At 36.0% G+C, this 20843-nt stretch overlaps 1 protein-coding gene across 1 annotated transcript in view; it reads right to left on the bottom strand.

Annotated features, from left to right (window-relative positions):
• Positions 1-20843, bottom strand: part of kcnn4 (potassium intermediate/small conductance calcium-activated channel, subfamily N, member 4) — a 24009-nt gene extending 3166 nt beyond the window's left edge. Inside the window, exons 1-8 of the mRNA XM_079894619.1 lie at positions 20301-20843; positions 16786-16881; positions 12339-12793; positions 11862-11997; positions 7276-7386; positions 4934-5055; positions 916-985; positions 407-573 (exon numbers count right to left, since the gene is read on the bottom strand). Of these exons, the coding sequence (XP_079750745.1) occupies positions 407-573; positions 916-985; positions 4934-5055; positions 7276-7386; positions 11862-11997; positions 12339-12793; positions 16786-16881; positions 20301-20585 (1442 nt within the window). The 5' untranslated portion in view covers positions 20586-20843. The remainder of the gene's footprint in view (positions 1-406; positions 574-915; positions 986-4933; positions 5056-7275; positions 7387-11861; positions 11998-12338; positions 12794-16785; positions 16882-20300) is intronic.

Raw genomic sequence — 20843 nt, 5'->3', positions numbered from 1 at the left:
GCGTTTCTGAATTTTGTAGCGCTGTGAGTATTTGCAGCAATTTTCTGTATTTAGTTGTGTTGTGAGTATTTGCAGCGCATTTCTATATTTAGCTGCGTTGTGAGTATTTGCAGCACGTTTCTATATTTAGTTGTGTTGTAAGTATTTGCAGTGCGCTTCTATATTTAGTTGTGTTGTGAGTTTTTGGAGTGCGTTTCTGAATTTTGTTGCGTTGTGAGTAATTGCAGTGCGTTTCTGTAATTGAAATTGCGAGTAAATTTCACCGATAGTTACAAAGAAATGGTAAGCAACACTGAATTGTAAACATAATTTTGAAGCAGAAAGATTTAAATAGTTTTTCTTGTAAAACGTACTCTAATAATCTGTTTTTAAACAACTTGGGAAAAAAAAAAGTTGTACAGTGTACCTGTGGTCCAGTCTACGGCGATGAAGCGCCTGTGTGAGCAGCTCAGAGGTGCTTTGGAAGGAGCGTCCCAGCTCGTCTAGCTTCTGCTCCATGGAGATGATTCGCTGTTCAAGCTCATGATATGAGCTGTTCCAGTTTGCACTCAGATCACACATGATCATCTGCATCTGTTTGAGGACAAAGTCCATTTCCAGACAATATCCTTTTCTTAGATTTGCTACAGCTGTATTTCACGAGTGTAAGCACATAGGTATAATAAGACACTGGACATTTGGTCATTTTCTTACTCATTTCTCACAAAAAAATTGGGAGGAAGATGACAGTCAAAGTCTTGTTTTTCTTTTTATGTGCACAGCCATAAGTAACACACCAGACACTGTCAGACATTAAGGTAGTTTTTAAAGAGATTTTTATAGTTTCACAGAACATTTATATGTCTGGGTTAGGTGAATGCCTCTTTATTAGGGCAAACAGACCTAGACACCAGTCCGATGTATGTCTTGACTTACCTTCGAAAGATCCACCATCTCACTGGCATAGTCCCTTATCTTCCTCTGCTTCAACCGCAAGTGACGGAATCTAGTTGTAGACAAAGACATGCGTTCACTTACATTCAACGCCTGGTACAATGGTTTTAGAGGAACTCTAGTTAGCTGGGTTTCTCTGTGTTGGAGATCTCAATCCTCTAATAACCATAGAATGCAAAAAGGGGACAAAATGACCAAGGGTGTGGTGTTTCTTCAATAATCCTTTAATTGCTTAATATTCCATGTATTCTTCATAAATCTTGCATGTGAGCCTAAGTAATGTCATTTACATGTGCTGGTCATAGGTTCATAAAAAATATAATACAATTTTTGTATAAAAGTGTTTGTAAAAGGGGTCAAAATAGTGTTATTTTTGTATTATGTATATACTATTGATATTAGTATATAGTATATTATTATAGAATATATTAAATTTGAATTAGCTTTCATTTTTTATATTTTAATTTTATAGATTTTCTCTCTTTTTTTTAGTTTTTCTTTTTTTATGCTTTAATTCATTTTTATTATAGACCTGTATGCATTTCTTACAGAATCTTGACTGGTACTTTTTTTACTGTAAGTTTTGTCAATAATATTTAATTTATTGACACCCTGGATTTGTCAAAATTTTGTGACCACCTTTTCATATTTTGTGTTAAAAAAGACAAATCTATATTTGTAAAAGGGTCAGTGTAGTGTAGTGTAGTCAAAAAAGTTTAAATTAAATTTCTCACATAGACATACATACGTTAGTTATATTTAGAATTAATTGCACTTAATGTAATTTTTCATTGTATGTACTGTACATGTTAAGCGAACAAATGAATAATTGAAACATTTAAACATTTCTGTATAATGAAGATAAAACAAGTCATTTTAATCCCCTTTATGGTTAAATTCAAGATCTTCTTTTGTAACCTCTAGTAATGAAAGTTTGTGTATTTCCTGACATTTGTTGATGTCAGGTTTTGCTAACAGGCTAACTGGCAGATGTCTCTGAATATGTTGTGTCCCAAAAAAGCAAAACGGAAACCAGTTATTGTAGGGGAAACATCAGCAACTACCAAAGCATGCAGACATGACCAGCGACCGTGTGTCATGGAAGCAAAAAGGAAACACACCAAAAAGCACAAACCAAAATAACCTCAGAACTATTTAGCGGTCTGCTTGCTAGCATACGGTTTTAGCTGTCACTGCAGCACCCACTTTCTTTCCCGAATATTCTTGGTGATTCTGCTAACTGTAAAACAGGAAGTCAGAAATCCTTCCACCCCTTACAGCCACAGATCTCACACATGGAACATTCTAAGAGCCTGAATCCTGTAGTCATTAACAATGCTAAACTCTGGTGTAGATTCACACATCACAGCTTCCCATGCACTGGTCATAAGGGAAATGCAGCCAAAGAGCAGCTCTCCCCAAAACCAGCCCTTATCTGCAGGAAGATGTGAGGACATACTGTAAACAAGTGGTCAACAACCAGCTGAGAGATGGGGAACTGCAATTCTTGTAATGACCACAAAATAAACAACCGCAAGAACACATAGTATGCTTTACACTGCATAACGCGATCTTTGTAGAACTGACTTGTATGATTTTATAGAAAATGACCAAGTGGAATATGAGCAGTTCCCTCAAAGCAATGAAGCAATGTCCTACCCCAGTGTCCATAGAGTTTAAATAGTAAAATAGTCCAGGTGATGGTCCAGATTGGTGAACTATTGCATGATTATTTTTATATAAGCATTTTCATATCTTATGTTTAATTCATTAAACATATATTATACATTTCATCATGTGCAGGAAATGGCTTTGATGAATTGTCTGAGTTACAGTAAGCATATTCTAGCATACATATTGAAGTGTATAACTAGGTTCTTTATAAAGAACTAGCGTGTATATATATATATATATATATATATATATATTAATCATTTTGTATAGCAATTTTGTTTATTTTATAAAAATGAACATAATTCGTATATCGAGGGGTGAGAACCAGAGGGGCGTAAGTGATATTTGGGTGAAATATATATATAATTTGAAGTTATTTATTAGAAGCCAAAACACTTAACATAGAACATAAGCCAGTTAGTGCAAAGGGCGTAACTGCACTGTATTGTGGGTAACGCCTATGGATAGCACATGGGTCAAAACGTCTGACACCATGTGTAAGCCCGGTAGGTCAACCATGAGAAGAAAACTGTTTTTAACTGCTGAAGATGTATTATTAGCTTATTTCATGACAAAAAGCTGGATGATGGAGTAAATGCAAATATCCAGACGTCTCCTATTATTATTATTATTATTATTATTACATTATCAGATTGAAAAAAATAGCCAATTTGTTGCTACAAATAGCTGATTTAATCATTTTCATCAATTTCATCTTTTTCATTTTAAATGTCAAATCAAAGACTTTTGTGTAATGAATTAACATATATTCATTTAGCAGAAGCTTTTGTTCTAGCGAATTACAAATTAGAATATAATAATAGAGTATTCTAATAGAAGTCCTTTGTAACATTCTAAATGTCTTTATTATTATTAATATTAAATACATTTATAATGTTACATGATTTTATTACAAATCAATTATGTTTGGTTGGCAGAAAATCAAGTGGCTGCGCCGCACAAAAGACGATTCAAAAGGTATTCAGTTCAAATATGAACTATCTGACCAAGCATTTAAAAAGCTTGAAGTTGGAAAACAGGAGACTAGAGGTTATCATGGAATGGAACCTAAATAGTTATACAGATGTCCACCATGGGATCACTGCTGTGAAAAAGAACACTGCGCACAAATGGCAGTATCCCGCAGTCTTATATGGACATCTACCAGGCATTACAAGTCAGCCAGTCAGAGTAGGCTACTATCTCATATACAAATCCATCTCAAATGTTCTTTAAGACAGATTGTTTTTGTTTTGTTGTCATGTCCTCAATATTCAGTAACCTATTTCATATGTTCACTGTTCTGGAACCTATACTTTCAGTTGGTATTGCAAAATGTTATTAATTAGTTGTTAATAATAATTATTTATGCAATTCATTACTTCAGTATTATTAAGTTAATGGTATTTGCTATCATATTGTTTTATTATTACAAAGGTATCTGTAAAGGCTTTTCAATTGCCCATTTGGCCAAATTAAGTGGCTGGGATTACTATTTTTATCAAATGTATCACTTTCAATGAACTAATTTGATGTAAGGACATTTTATGTGATATTTTATTTTATCACAATAGATTGTTATTTCTTTTAAACTCATTAATGTAATGCTTTGTTCATATTGTCATCAAATGTGCCCATATATACGAAATGGAATGAAACAATGGTGCCAAAAAGACGCATGTGACTTTTTTTTCTTAAAAAAAAAAAAAAAAAAAAAAAAAAGTTAAAATAGTGTTTAATAAGTGTACTGTCATCCAAAGATTGACATCAGTACACAAAGTCAGATCAAACTATGGTAATTTGTTTTGGTTTGGCCCGCCTGTAAAGTCACTTACACTTCTCTGGTTCTCACCACTCGATATACAATGATAATATAATGATATATAATCATAATGATATAAAAATAAAATAAAATAATAATAATAATAATTATATATATATATATATATATATATATATATACAGTATATGAAAAAATCATAATTATATAATTTAAATAAAAAGGTTAAAATAAAAAAAAAAGGAACATAATTAGTATATCAAGGGGTGAGAACCATGCAGAGGGGCATAAGTGACATTTGGGTGAAATGTATATAATATATATTATATATATAATTTGAAGTTATTTATTAGAAACCAAAATACTTAACATTGAACATACTAAGCCAGTTAGTGCCAAAAGGGCGTAACTGCACTGTATTGTAGGTAAAGCCTATGGATAGCAAATAGCAAATAGCAGATAGCAAAAAATGAAAATGAAAATGTCTACAGTGAATCTCTCCCATGATGTCTAATGGTTGAATGCACACTGTAGTGGATCACTCACACACGGATAGCCTCCAGAAGGCATCTCTGATGATGTCGATGCTCTCCGCTGTTGTCCTTTGTCTGGGTGGTGCGATGCAGTAGCCAACATTCTCTCAGCACATCGGCTGCTGCGTGCCGGATCTGCGCCACAGAGAGTATGATTTCAATAATAAGTAATCCATCCATCATAACTATACAATGATACTCTATTGACAGTCTGCAGGCCATTCCTTAAGTAAACAGTTGCATGTTTAAATTGTTCAGCAGATAAAATACTGAAAATACTGTAAACATTGCTGGCCATTAAATTACACCCGGTAACAGTAATATGATGATTGTGATGTGGAAATGACAAAATACAACACATCAGAGAATTACTAGAAAATTTGGACAGGATATAAGGAAACTGGTGCGGTTTATTAAAGAAGTGGCCTTGATGGAAACAAACATGGAAAGATGGGAACGGACGGATAAGTATTGGTTATTTTGAGGGTGATTTGAGGATGAGAATAGCTATCTTAAAGTTATATATGGGTTATGGGCGGTCAAGGGCTTTCTTTTTTAATCACACATTTCTCTACTTTCTTTGATTCTATTATTGTCTCTGTGTCTTCCTGTTGAAGACCTGCTCATGATGATGTCACAACCTCCCTGGCAATTTTGTGCATTTGTGGTTATTATTAGTGTCCAGATGTCTTCCTTTAACTTATCATCAAGGTAAATCATTGCAGGATCTGATGAGTTGGACCTATGGCACGCCACACACACACACACGCGCGCGCGGGTCAACACAACAAAACACCCTGTGACAGGATATGGCTTTTGCCAAGTTGAAAGCACAGGTCCAGACCTTTATGAATATGTTGAAGGAATATTCTGGACTGAATTTAGCAGTTGAATAATGTCCACTTGTCCCTCCTTTTGTTCATATTTTTTAATTAAAATTGGTTTAAAGTGAGGCAATTATGCTAGAAATGAATGTGGCCAATATATAAACGTTAAAATACTATATATAGTCAACATTTGAAGTGGATCAAAAAGGTTCATCAAAGTTGTCCTAAGACAAGAACGGGTATTGTTCAAAATTCATGTATAACTTTGATCAAAGGTTTTGATCCACTTCAAATGTTGACTACTGTATATATATATATGAAATGAACTTATAATGAACTTATATATAAAAATCACCAAAATGTCACTTACACTTCTCTGGTTCTCACCACTCGATATATAATGATAATATAATGATATATAATCATAATGATATAAAAAAAAATAAAATAAAAAATAAAAATAATAATAATTATATATATATATATATATATATATATATTTAAATAATTTAAGTATTTTGTGTCAGCTACCCAAAGGAAAAAGAAAAAGAAAAAAAAGGAACATAATTAGTATATCAAGGGGTGAGAACCATGCAGAGGGGCATAAGTGACATTTGGGTGAAATGTATATAATATATATTATATATATAATTTGAAGTTATTTATTAGAAACCAAAATAATATTTTTTTTTTTTTTTGCTTATAAATGTTAACTTTTTCAATTGTCCAAAAGTATTTTGTGTCAGCTTCCCATATAGATCCTAAGATCATTTTGAAAATGAGGGACAAGTTAAAATAAAAAAAAATTGTAATCAATATTATGACTGTCGATTAAGCTTAAACCCCAGAATATTCCTTTAAGAACTTGCTTTCAGCGGTGGGAAACGATCTAATGTAATTTTCAGAAACACCTGTCAGTTCTTGCCCCCCTTTTGTTGAAACTCTAACCATTTACCATCTTCCTCAATGCGTTTATTTTGGGGTCTCTCCTCCTTCCTCTGATAAGCAAACAGATGGATCCTGTTAGAGGAGTGCAAGCCACCCTGAGCATCAAGACTTTCTCTCCTCCACTCTTTCCCAGTGCATACGCTAAGGCTCACTCACAGGACACACATCAGTGCATCTTATTTCCTGTCTGCAGTTAAACTTCTCATGGACTAACACAAGTTCTTTTCCTGACAGGGACCTGATTGTTTCCTCCCTTTGACGCCTTTTGTCGGCTATTAAGAGCTCAGCGGCCGTCTCTGCCTGGCCGTCCTAAGCATTTTCCCACACTGTGCTGCTGTTTGGAATTCCCTATTTAAGGAAAAAATAATATTATAAAAAGCCTCAGAAATCACAACACACGTTCAGTGCGGAAAATAATGCTGCTTCCATCCATGCCTCTGCATCCTCCGGGTCACTGCTTTTTATGTTTCTCATCCGCAACAGAGATATGTATTTAAAGATTAAGTTAAGCATTCCCAAATGGCTAAGCTAAGTCTAATTATCATTAACATGTTTTGTATGTGGTGGTCTGTGTGCTCACCCGCTTGGAGATCTGAATGTCCATCATGAAGAAATGCACATGTTTCTCCCCTTTGTTAAGTGCCAATTTCTTAGTCATGACTGCTACCAACATAGCAGTACATGCCACACCCTGACAACAAACACACAGACATGAGCATGGTTACCATCTGTCTCATTATCCCAAACATATACTCAGACATAAAATATGCAGACTTAATGATATTCAGATATTCTTTGTAACAAGTGTATAAATAATTGTTGGCGGGGTGGAATATAATGGTGTTTATTTTATTCAAATCAGTTTCAAAATTTAGAAAGATTTTCCAAAATAAATGAATAAAACAAAACATAAACAAAAGTATTACATGGAAGAACATTATAAAAAAGTGAGTGTCTCTATGAGGAATGTATGGAAGCTTGTTTCCGCCACAGAATAAAAAATAAAAAAGGTAATTGCGACTTTTATCTCACAATTGCATGATACAGAGTCACAATTGCGAGTTATAAAGTCACAACTGCGTGATATAAAATTGTGAGATATAAACTCGCAATTGCAAGTGTGACTTTATATCACGCAATTCTGACTTTACATCTCGCAAAATAAAGTTAGAATTGTGAGATGTGAACTCGTAATTGTGAAAAGTCGCAATTAACTTTAAAAATGTTTTATTCTGTGACGGAAATGAGACTCCATAGAATGTTTCCATGTAATTTTACACTAAACAGTTCATTTACCTGAGCTCCTTAATTTGTTGCATTAGAGAAAAAAATAATTGAGAGATAAAGAAAGGGAGACAGAGAGAGAGCCAGTTAGTTGTCATGGAAAGAAATAATAGTTAGCTAGCAATAATTTAATCAGTTCGCTTTAAGGTTGCTTCACGGTATTTACTAAAAGGGTTGAAAACACAAAGGCCTACAGTTTTTCCATAGTTGATTATTCACAGCAGTCAAGTAATATGGTAAAGTATAATCACAGAACTCCCCTTAGTCAATCATCTCAGTAAGCCAGAATTAATCAATTCAACGAGCAAAATCTTTAATACAACCGTATTTTTTCACAAGAGTTTCTCCCTTAATGCTCTTTACTCTGCTGGCAGACGATGTGGATTCCTAAGTGTTATAAACTAAAATATGGAGATACACATTAATCTTTTGAACTGTCCCCACCCTATAAGCAGAATTGTCTGGAATTCATGCAAGATGCAAAAAGATACACTATAATTTCTTTATTAGTATTTTTTTCTTGTTTTTTTCAACAACAAAAAAACAACAAAAGTTTACATATTTAAAGCAAGATTACTTTTTGGGAAACAAAACGGCATAAGATTTTAAGAAATGTTTTCAGAGAATATATCTTGAATTAAGTTTCTTATACAATTGGCTGTTTTCTTATTGTTTGTTATTGTTTTCTAGCTCATTAGAATTAATGAGGTTTAAGCTTAAAGCAAGGTAAAAAAAAAACAATTAGTAATTTATAACCAGAGCAAATAAAAAATAAAAAATACTAAATTGCGTAATTATATTTATCTTTTTGGGAAATAAGAAAAATACTGATTAATATATATATATATATATATATATATATATATATATATATATATATATATATATATATATATATATAAAAAACAATTTTTACATATATAATTTTTTTTTTTTTTTGCAGTGCAGTGCAGTGCAGGTATGCAAGACAAACACACAGACGCTCCTTCATACTTCCAGTTAATGGGTAACAGGTGATGATGGAAGCTGATCATGCCATTGGAAAGTCGTTAAAGTCTCGTCTTTATGTGGAGAAAGTGATAGGAGGCTTTTACATGAGGCAACCAGTCATGTTGAACACTACGCTTGAATGAACTACAGGTGAGAGGCAATCCCTAATGAACTGTTGGTATACTGTTCCAACTGGATTAGGAAACTTTTTTTTCTGGTTTTCCAAGTCTTAGGCACAGGTTGGCACACCCTCCTGATCTAGTGGCGCCAAATGCTATAAACCACCTAAAAATGGCAATGGTGGAAAGTTTTCCCTAAAAAAAGGGGAAAGCTTATAAAAACACTGAGCGAGGGAGAGAAAGAAGAGTGAAGGATTATTTTCCACTGTGTCAGGGAGGTGTCTGGGTTTGGCTTTAGCCCCATGCTCCTGTCGTGTGAGCCCCATGCTCCTATCCTGCCGGCTTATCTGCCCTGATCGGAAATGAGGGATGGAGAGAAGAGAAGGGCGGACAGTCCGGTGCAGATGCAGCTGCCTGAGTCAGAGTATGGCTGGAAACCCAACACTCAGGAACATACACCACAAATTCCCAACACATACTGGCACAGGCTCTTACGTCACTGTAAACATTCGCTAAAACGTTACAATAAGGTTCCTTTTGTTAACATTGATTAATACTGAAGAATACTTCTAAAGCATTATTAATCTCGGTTAATGTTCATTTCAAAATTTGGTAATACATTATTAAAATCAACATCGGTTGATATTATTTAATGGACCTAAGCTAACATGAACTAACAAAGACAGTTGTATTTGTATTTACTAACATTAACAATGATTAATTAATACTGTAACAAATGTATTTCTCATTCTTAATTAATGTTAGTAAATGCACTAATTAATGTTACCTTAACCAAAATGACCTTATTTTTAAACTACTTCAATTTTAATTATGTAATAAAAACTTATATTAATATTTAAAAAATAATAATATTATATAATAAGCTTCTTGTTGTAAACTTTTGACATGAAATTCATATGTATCGTCTATATTTTCAGTCATTCGGTCTGAAATGATCTCGTACGGGTGTAACCAAAGTACTTGGTTTACAGACAAAACAATCTGTGTATCGTATTGCTAAATTGTTCCCTCCCTCCTTCACTTACTGAACCCTATGTTCAGATACACCCCGATGCACACAAACCCTGAGAGTTTATATTTAATCCATTTTTTAAAACCTTCATAATGTCTTAAAGATATGATTTCAACATTATCCAACATAAGACAAATTAAAAAATATATATATATTATTGGATATTTGTTAAAATGCAACTCTCAATACTTGTTTGTTAAAGGGATGATTCGGAGTAATTTCAACCTAGGGTCCTTTGCACCATGACCTCGAGCCAAACACCCCCCCAGAAGCTTTTTTTCCCTTGGTCGAACATTATTAAAGTTAGAGCTTATTTAGAGATATCAGGCGAATGGCTAAGTGCAGGCGCTAACGGATCCAAGGTTGTATCTCGTAAATTACCCCACTAATAATGCCCGGAATGGTACTAAACTTCTACAGTAGTACAAATAGGTTCTGTACTCATAAAACGAGGCGTTGGAAAGTTTGTAAGTACATCAGGAGTTTATTTAAATAACACTTGCTTGATGGCTTATGCTACCGCTAACCCGGACGTCAAGGTCACTTCCGTGATTTGAGAAAAGCCCGTAAAAGTCCTGGCAGAAAGTGATGCATAAAGATGTAGTGTAACGATGCCCAGTTCCAGGTATGCCCTAATATTTTGTTGGTAGTAGCAGTTTGCAACAATTATTAGTTAACACTAAGTTGTCAACACATCGGAAAAGTTTTCCACTTTTCCTTACACTTGTGAGCTTTGCAAAGGACTTTTACGGGGAAAAAAAGCTTCTTTGGGGGTGTTCGGCTCAAGGACATGGTGCAAAGGACCCTAGGTTGAAATTACTCCGAACCATCCCTTTAATCATGATTGAACATGCCTCTTTATGTGAGATGTCACAGACCATGATTCTATTTAAAATTATAAACTGTCAGCACAGCATCATAGTCAGACCCCAGTGTCTCTGTCAGGAAGGGTGGAAGAACAGCTGTAACTGTAAAAAAATGTGTCAAGTTGGACGTGGATCTCATAACTCAGTCACAACGCTTTATGTGTGATGAAGCAGAAGCTGCGACAACTACAGACACTTATTTACATTTAAAAAAAGAGGTGTGTGCCATTTAGGGGGCAAACGACTTACAAACAACATCCCCGCTTGCTTGTTTTTAAGAAAACCGTAATTCATTTATTGAATAACTGTAATGTTCACATTATTCATGTTCACATGAACAATGATTAAGTGAATATGTAAATGTAATGAATCTGAAGTAACACAGTTTCTGGTTTGTTTTGAATAGGACATAACCAAAAATGACTCATGGTTCACGAGGGAGTTCGTGAATCTTTTTGACTCGGTCATTAAAATGAACCAGTGCATAAGAGTCGTTTTTCACGACATCACGGCTCGTGCTGTGTTTGTTGCTGTGACAATATATCATATTCATGGTATGCAGATATAGCTGACTAAACCACATATAGACACACAATTTATTGTCGCATTTACGACTAGCCGTAGTCGGGAGACCTATAATGTGTTCAGCTAACAATGCATGTGGTTACAAAGTCATATGATAGTACTAAACATATTACTTTATTAAACCAAAGATATGGAGCTCAATGAATAATTAGTACTCTTTGTCTTTTATGAGCAAACATCTTTTACTGAACTTAGTTTAATGCTCTAACAAATACCGCACTTTCATAAATAAAACAAAAGCAAATTATGTTGCATTTTTTGCATTTGTCTCAAAATGAATTATATTTACCATGACGCCTGTGAAGAGACACACCAACTTCCCACAGCTGGTGTGAGGGGACACATCTCCATAGCCCACTGTGAGGAAGGTGATAGCTATGAGCCACAGTGCTGTGTCCATGCCACCTGTCTCGACCTGCTTCTGCCTATAGGTGGAGACAGAGAGCAGCTGTGTAAATAACTCAGAACAAAAGAAAAACTCAGAACATCTACTTAAACTGAACGAAAAGACAACACTGTTAATGAAAGAATGTTTGAATGTTTTGTTTGAAATTTGACATTGAAAAATGACTTCTGAGTGCAGAAGAACAACATGTTTGTTCCTGAATTAAATCTATTTGTAACAAATGACCACAACTCAAATTGACCATCAACATCAGAATCAGCATGATAACACTTGATGAGCTGTAACGAGTCAATGAAAAAACTATAATAAATCCTGTTGCATATGTGTTTTTCTTTACTAGTAATTGCACGTTCTGTATACCTTTCACACAGCCGCAGCATCCAAGCAGCGGAGAGCCAGAAGAACATAATGAAGACCAGCAGCGTTCGGGCCGGATACTTGTTCATTAACACCTTGAGCACAAAGCGGAAGCTGAAGTTGATGTTGTTGAGGGAGCCGATGCTCCTGTAAGAGGCGCTGAGGAGCACCTTGCTGTGTAACAGGACGGCTCTGTGCACGAGATACAGTCTCAGGAACATGAGGGCCGACAGCAGCAGCTCCACATCGAGCATGACTTCTTTGTGACTGGAGGACAAGCAGAGGGGGGTAGAGGAATTTTGCTCCGGTTTCCCCCCAAGTCTGCCCCCCATATCTGGCCTCAGGTAGATGGCCACAGGATGGATAGCACAGACAATGAGTTCCAGGGAGATGCCAAGCACTCGGTTACTGGTCATGGCAATCCGCCAGTCCACCTGGTTGTGGTCAATGATGAAAAGCTTGAAGAAAGGAAAGAAAAACAGAGGCAGGATGTGTATCAACAAGAGAATCACTTGATTGATCTCATAAGGAAGCAATGATTAACAAAGTATGGCAAAGACGAGAAAATGAGCAAGACGTTCTTGATTCACTGTGAGAACAGTGCCAAAATAAACACAGCCCTGCCCTCCCTGATAGGACGTCCAGCTGTAAACTGTTTTACTTGTGAAGGACAAGTGTGTCAGTGAAACTACTCAAAACCATAAATCACAAGTGAATGCCTCATTAATTACATGACACAAAAAATATCAAACATGACTTAGAGCTGAAAATGAGTAACACCATTATTAATCAACAGCCGTCTTGATTACATCAGACAGTTTGAAAAGTACACCAGAATTTGGTTGTAAGTGTACAACCGCTACACTTATTTGACCAGTTCCAGCTGCTGTAAAATCTGAACAATTTTAAACCATTTTAAAGTAAATAATAATAAAAAATGGTACAAAAAAAAGGAAAATTCATAATAGGCCTACTTGAACTGCACCAAATATGCAGCATAATTAACTGTAACATAAATAGTATGTAATCACAATAGTGTAAAGGATAGTCAGTGTTTCTATGTTCTTTGTATGTTTGGGTGGGTTTTCACGTTTAGTGTCCTAGTTTTCAGTTCAGGCGCGTTCGACTTCGGCTGTGACTGGATGTAATCGATCGGCGAGAGTCGGGGAGGAGGTGAACACGGAGACGTGAAGTCGGACACTTTCTGCTTCCCGTTGTGACGCTTGGATACTTTATCACAGCTGTAGGGCTGAGCAAATATGGGCAGAACTCTTTACTGCCCTAGTGCTTCAAAAAGCCTTTTAAAGGTATACATGTGAATTAAACATGGCACAATGGCCTTCATCATCACAGTATGCTAATGCCTATCTAGTGCAAGGGATTTGCTGATTGAGGACTGTTGGGACACTCCAGGCAATATGTCATGTTTGGTCTCATCTGACAGCTTATAAACTGAAATTAATGGTGGTGAACTTAATAGAGATATTAAAGTTTCCTAATGTACAATCTATTGGTTAAACGTGCATTGAGGAGAATAAATGATGTTAATGTTCTTCTCCCCCTCTTGATCACAACCCATTTGCCTCATCTTTTGGTTTCCTATCGGTCGGTTTCGGTGTTGGTATTCCACTCATGTTTAACAATGCTTTGCTCAGGGTATAAGAAGGAAAGGTAACTGTTGATCTAGGACAGGGTTCACCAATCTCGGTCCTGGAGGGCCGCTGTCCTGCAGAGTTTAGCTCCAACCAGCTCCAACACACCTGTTTGAAAGTTTCTAGTATGCCTAGTGAGACCTTGATTAGCTGGTTCAGGTGTGTTTAATTGGGGTTGGAGCTAAACTCTGCAGGACAGCGGCCCTCCAGGACCGAGATTGGTGAACCCTGATCTAGGAGAAAGGCTTTAACCCCGCCACTCTCGCGCACCGGTGCGTAACCTCATACTATGAGAAAGGCTTTTACGGCCTCTTCTGCACGACAGTGCTTTATTTGTTACAACTAAGTTTTCTATACAGTATGTTGTTCCATTCTACTGTTCCATATTTAAACGTAACTTCATAAATAACTCTGCCTGCCTTAAAGGCTTTGAGAATCTTTCCTTTTATCACTGATGATGCTTAAAGCTAAAGTGATTATAACTTTCGTTATATAAACGTTCAGGTTAAATCCTACGTTTTCCTATCAGTTCTAAGAAAGACCTTTACCTTTAAAGAATAAAAGGTTAACGAATAACAACAACTTTAATGGAGTCAGATTAATTATATTGGAGTCAGATAAATATTTGAATTATACACGTCGTCCTTCAACTGCCTTTTGTTGCGGTTACTGGTTCAAAATAGCAGCGTAAGCTTCCAGCCTTACACAGCTCAAGTTAAATAAATGCATAAAATAAACTTAAAATAAAAAAACTTATTGTAGGTGTATCGTAGTGATTCAGGATGAGACAAAAACACGATTTGGAAAATAGATTCATGATGTACTCGCTTATATTAAAAGAGATTCGCTTATACAGAAATTTATACAAATTTTGAACACAATAAAAAGTTACGGACTGCGGCTTAAAGGATATGTTTTGCCTTTTGCACACTACTGATAACACATGCAACACATGGTTGCATAAGTTCCTGCTTTGATAGGAATCGCAACTGAAAGAATTAACAATACTCATCAGTGACTTTGAGTAGCCTTTCTTTGAAAACCATTGACCTTAATATGGAACATTTTTTATTTTATGATATTAAATAGATTAGCCCATATGAAATCCTGTATATTTTTTGCTACAGACAGAGATTTTGTCCCTTGAATGAGGCCTTTACAGCGACGATGAGGGGTGCGATATGAGTTCCATGGGAACACAGTTAAGGGTTTGCCAGGCACAGCGAATAGGGTGGGGGTGGGGGTTGGGGTGAATTGAGGGAGATGTGAGATCATGTAAAAGCAGGTGATGTCTTGGCAGAGTGGGCTGATGGAGACATGTGCTGAGGTACTTAAGACTAGCAGGGGGCTTTTAGCCAAATGACATGCTTTCTCAAAGTACATCAGATTTTGTTTATTTGACACAGACGTTTATTTGACACACAATTGTTGAAGACCCTAAATCACCCCTTTTTTTTTACTTTCTCATTTCTCCTGTTTTATCTTCCTCAATTCTTCTGTTCCTCTTCTTTTTTTGCTTTCATTTAAGTTCCTTTAACCAAATGACTCACACAAAGAAACACATAGTGAAGTGTAACTGACTTGTCTGTACCAATTTTTTTGGTATGAGGTCCCTTTGGCCCCCATATTGCCGACTCAGTGTGAGGAGTTCAGATAAGCCCCACCTGCTCCTCACACTTCCCTTCTTATCTCTACACTGCACTTGTAGATGCTGTGAAACGTTTTCTGAATTTGACACTGTTCAAATTTACTCAGGTTTCTTTAACTGGACTCCATAAATGTTATTTCTTGTTTAACCCAATGTGACATACACCACAGTTAGGAACTGTAGTCACACAACCAAATGAGTATTTTCCAGTATAAAGTTGAATTAGTAATGGTTAAAGGAATAGTTCACGTCAAAATGAAAATTCTGTCATCATTTACTCACCCTGACTTTCAAACCCTGACTTTCAAAAAAATACGATAGATATTGCACATGCAATATCTGAGCGAACGCATAGCCATGAGACCACTGTATATTGAAAGTGTGCGCCCAGTTTTGTGCTCAAGTGAATCTGCCTGCAAGCGGAGAAATTTGTGCTCGTGCATTACATGGATGTGTTCTTGCGTTACAATAATGTGCTCTCAACACAGTCGTTTAGAAACTGCCTCAAATGAACTATAAAGACGAGTAGAAAGTCGTGTCTAAATGCTGCGTACGCGAGCGGTGCCCCATGACGCCTCTAAGCGCTTTGCCACCCTTTGCCAATGCCAGGATCCGCCACTGATTAAGGGTAGGAATCTTTGAATGTATTGGGTTACACTATTTAATCCTGTACTTTAACAACTCTCATTGGGATATGACATTACATATCATAAGATAAACATATCCCATCTGTGTGAAGTCTCATCTGTATCTTATTGCTAGCAAGAATTTTATGCCATATGTGTGTGCTCATATGGTTTCTTTTGAAGCAGTCAAGATAACATCAAGAGGCATTTTATTCAAATAAGTGACACCGCGATAAAAGAAACTAGTAGAAACGGAGCTGACAATAAATGAGGTTGAAAGTTCACGCAAAAATGAAAATTCTGACTGAAAATTCAAATTGTTTATGAAAGTCAACGTTCATTGTATGGACAAAAAATGATCTTTTGTTTTCCACAAATGAGTCATACGCGTTTGGATCTTGGGTGTGTAAATCATGATAGAACTGTCATTTTTGGGAGACTGTCCCTTTAAGAGTAATATCTTCAGACATTAAGAGATTAAGAAGAGGCAATTCAACGGATTCAGATTGGACAAAAACACTCACTCTGATGTCTTTATAATGGAAGGCGATGATGAGAATGAGCAGACACCCAGTGGAGAAACTGATGAGACCGTTTATGGAGAGGGCATAAATGGATCCCTGGAGAGAACAGACAAAACACAGAGAATGACAGTGAATTATGCTATACAGGTTACAGTGTGGTACTATTTGTCAATGTGAGAACTGAACATTTTTACTTAAATACAAAAGATATACATTTAATAACTACACTATCCTAAAGTTAAAGTATTTCACTGTAATTTCTGCTGTTTAATCATTACATGTCCCGTATGATGCAGGTGCTTTCTTTGTAGAACACGATAAACAATTTAACATTTTTCTAATCTTATTCAAGATCGGATGTTTTTTTGACAGCAAAAGGAAGATAGTTTTGCTTTGTTTTGTTTGTTACGTGGGGAGGATAAGATGTGAAAATCGGCATCAAGCTTATATGCCATTAGAGGTCAAAACTCAAATCCATTATGCAAACTGGTGCTAATTATGCACTAAATGATGTGGAAAGATGCAATATGACCTTAGGCAGTGTGAGCAACACAAAAGGGAGGGAGACAAAATGTGGAAAAACTTGCATAAATAGCCAATTTTCCTGCATAACCTGTTTTCCAAGAGAATGGTGGGCTTAAATAAATGATCGTGCCTGGAAGATCGTTCTGTTAGCATGTGGTCCTTCTCCATACAAATGCCACTAAAATGCCATAAAACAAATATTGCTATGCAAATTCAAGAACAAATGTCATTACATTTCCAGAAGAAAATGGGCAAAAATTACATCATTATTCCCATTCTGAAAAAAAATGATAGTGTGATCGGGTTTCTTGTCAGTTTTCTGAGCAGTTCAAAAATACTGCATTTACAAACATATTACCCTGAAAAATGTGGTTACTGTAAAAAACTTAAATACATTGTGTTACATCAACAAAACTACATTTCAGAGTTTGGTCAGGTAGAAAAAGCTCCTTAAGGTAGCAGCCACTTAAATACTAAAGAGATACCTTTAAATCACAGATAGGGGGTGACCTAAAAACCGAAGAGAATCCAACCACTTTTGTGTTGTGCTGTGTTAAGTTGAGCAAGGAAGTTAACTTCAGACAACTCGGAGGAGCCTGTTGTACTTCAGATTTCTTTGGAAGAAAAGCATCTGCTAAATGACCAACAGGATATCTGATGTCCTGCTTTAGGTGTAATTCTGTGAGTCATCTCTGTGGCCAACAGATCATGTTTTCCACTAAAGTTGAGCCAGTTTACCGCATATATTGATAAAGATATCAACTGTGAATTTAACAATACGAGAAAACAGATTTCATAGGGAAAAATCTTAGCATAGATCAGGTATATAACTCAAGTGGAAACTTTCATTGTAGCTTATAATATCACCAATCAATGAATGCTTTTGGTTGTATAAAGACTTGGCAACTTCTTGAACACAGTTCAGCTCAATTTGTCTTAAATACAAAGTCTAAACCTACATAACCGTGATAAGCATCTATAGAAACAATTTATAGATACTGAATAGATAAAGTTGCTATGGATTGCACACATAGTGTTCTAAAAGCTATTCACAAATATTGTTTTTTGAAGAAAAAAAGAATGATTTCTTTGTGTAGTGTTCATGTTAATGTGTATGAATGCAACAGCAACATTGAGGAAACAGTAGGTAAAGCTTACGGGGGTAGAGTTGAAGTTTGTTTTGACCGCTCCAACCACCACGGTATGTGAACAGGATAACACGTGAAAATCAGCATAGTGCTTATGTCCCGTTTGAGGTCAACACTTAAATCCATTATTCAAACAGGCGCTAATTATGCACTAAATGGTGTGGAAAGATGCAATAGGCAGTCTGAGCAGCACAAAGGGAGGGGGGACAAAATGTGGAAAAACTTGCATAAATAGCTGCTTTTCCTGTATAATTTGGTTTCCATGAGAATGGTAAGTCGTCACGGTTGCAGAAGTAGGCTATGCTTTGGAGGTGCAAATTAATTCTTTCTCTAAATTGTCTAAAATATATATAGCCTATGTTTTAGGGAGTATGACCAAAAAATAATTGTAGGAAACTTCCTACAGCAAATCCAGAAAACAATGATGAAAACACTGATTAGTTGTCAGTCAGGAAGTAAAAACTCTTCAGTCACTCATGTTGACCAATTTCAGGGTGAGACTGCAAATAGATTAATAGATTATGTGTTGTGTAATCAACATTGTTTTATCATTTAAAAAAAAAAAAAAATTAATGTTTAAAGGTTTAAATGTAGAACATGTAGAAGCTTTATAATGTTATCAATCATAAATTACTTTTGTTTTAATTTTCTATTGGACACACGTTACACTGTAAATATGAGTAAAGAGTTGTTTTTAAAATAAGGTTTTTTTCTCACAATAATATAAAGTACATTTAATGAATTCTTCAAATCAGTGTTTTCATACGTTTATCAAAAAGAAATCACGACAAGATATAGTAATTCATTTTTTAAATGCATTTTTAAAAATCCAAAATATATGTGTCTATATCGTATATAAAAACTTCATAATCATGCATTTCTGTAGCTCAGACAGTATTAGAGCATGATGCCAGCGACGCCAAGGTCATAGGTTCAAATCTCAAGGAATGCATGAACGGATTCAATGCAAACTCTGAATGCACTGTAATTTGCTTTGGCTAAAATTTCCTGCTAAATGTCAGACAACAGGGACACAACAGGTAATAAGTGACTGCAGAGCACAGACTAACTGATTCCCTGTGTTAATTGGACCTCACTGACCAACAGGTCATTATGTGTGCCAAAGTTGAGATGGACTATTTGGGGATGTGTTTTGATAAAGACATCGGCTCTGAATTTAACAGGGGCGGTTTTACATGGGAACTCTTGTTGCATTGTGCTTTATCTGTATTTTCTGTTTTCAACTTAACATTATTAATGCTATTATTAATCTCTTTCTTGTGAAGATATAAACATATATGACCAAACAGACCTGCTATATAAAAGTAAAGATTATCATTTAGAGATGTTTCCTCTTTTGATCAATCTGCTACCCTGGGAATATGACTTGTCAAGTATCTTAAAAATGTCCATCATGTGCTAACATTTAAATTGTTAAAAGTCAAAACCAGATTTAATAGGTATATCACTAAATCAACCCAGGTTGGAATAGTGCATTGCGGTAACAACATTTATCCACTTTTTACATAAAACCATTTCTCTTTAAGATATTATTTGAGCAACGACATTTTAGTTCCCTACTGCAACTAAAGTTGAATATTCCAGCCATGCGTAATTTTGGAACTTTTTAGACCTGTTTTTTTTTTTTTTTTTTTTTTCTTCTTCTTGTACGCCTATATAAATTACTCTAAATAACTAAGAAAATAATTTTCTTTTTAAATCTGGGTGATATTTCCTCTTATTAAATATAATTTTACCCTTCAAAGTCGCCCATCCATAAATTGCACCACTTGTCTCAAGCGCGCTACCGTTACCAGTATTTAATTATAGCTGTATACTTACTGGTTGATACACTACTGGGCACAGCTCAGCATGTAATACCATCAGCAGAATGCCTAACAACGCGGTTCCCAGTGCCCACGCGCAGAGGCGCTTCTTGTCCTCCAAAAGGAACTTTCTGTCACGCAGTCTGTAAAGATTTCCCCCCTCGATCGGACTGAGTCTTTTCCCCGTGTGAGAGAGCGGTACTCTTATCTCCGTCGTCTCTCCGTTATGGTTGACAAGCCCATCACAGTTTCTGCCATCCACCTTGGTGTCCAAGTGCGCGAGGCGAGCGGTCATCTCCATAGCGCGCTCTTGTCTTCAGTCCACACAGACCTCAGTCGCCTTGTTCTCCATCCTATCCTTCCCCCTCTCCAACCAAAATTTCGGAAGGCATAGCACGTTGGACTCGAGCAGTATTAAGAAGCACAAAGTGAAGTGCGCGCTCCTACCTGCGATCTTTCACTCACACTGTACGCGCCTCAACATTTGACTGCAGCCACACGGGTCTGTGGGTAGGCGCTCTGAAACTCTTCACTATGAAGTAGCGCTCTTACGTATGCT

Source organism: Squalius cephalus, assembly GCF_949319135.1.
Source record: "Squalius cephalus genome assembly, chromosome: 15".
In the NCBI taxonomy this organism is placed as follows: domain Eukaryota; kingdom Metazoa; phylum Chordata; class Actinopteri; order Cypriniformes; family Leuciscidae; genus Squalius; species Squalius cephalus.
Note: the sequence above shows the minus strand (reverse complement) of the source record. Positions and strands in the feature narration are given on the sequence as shown.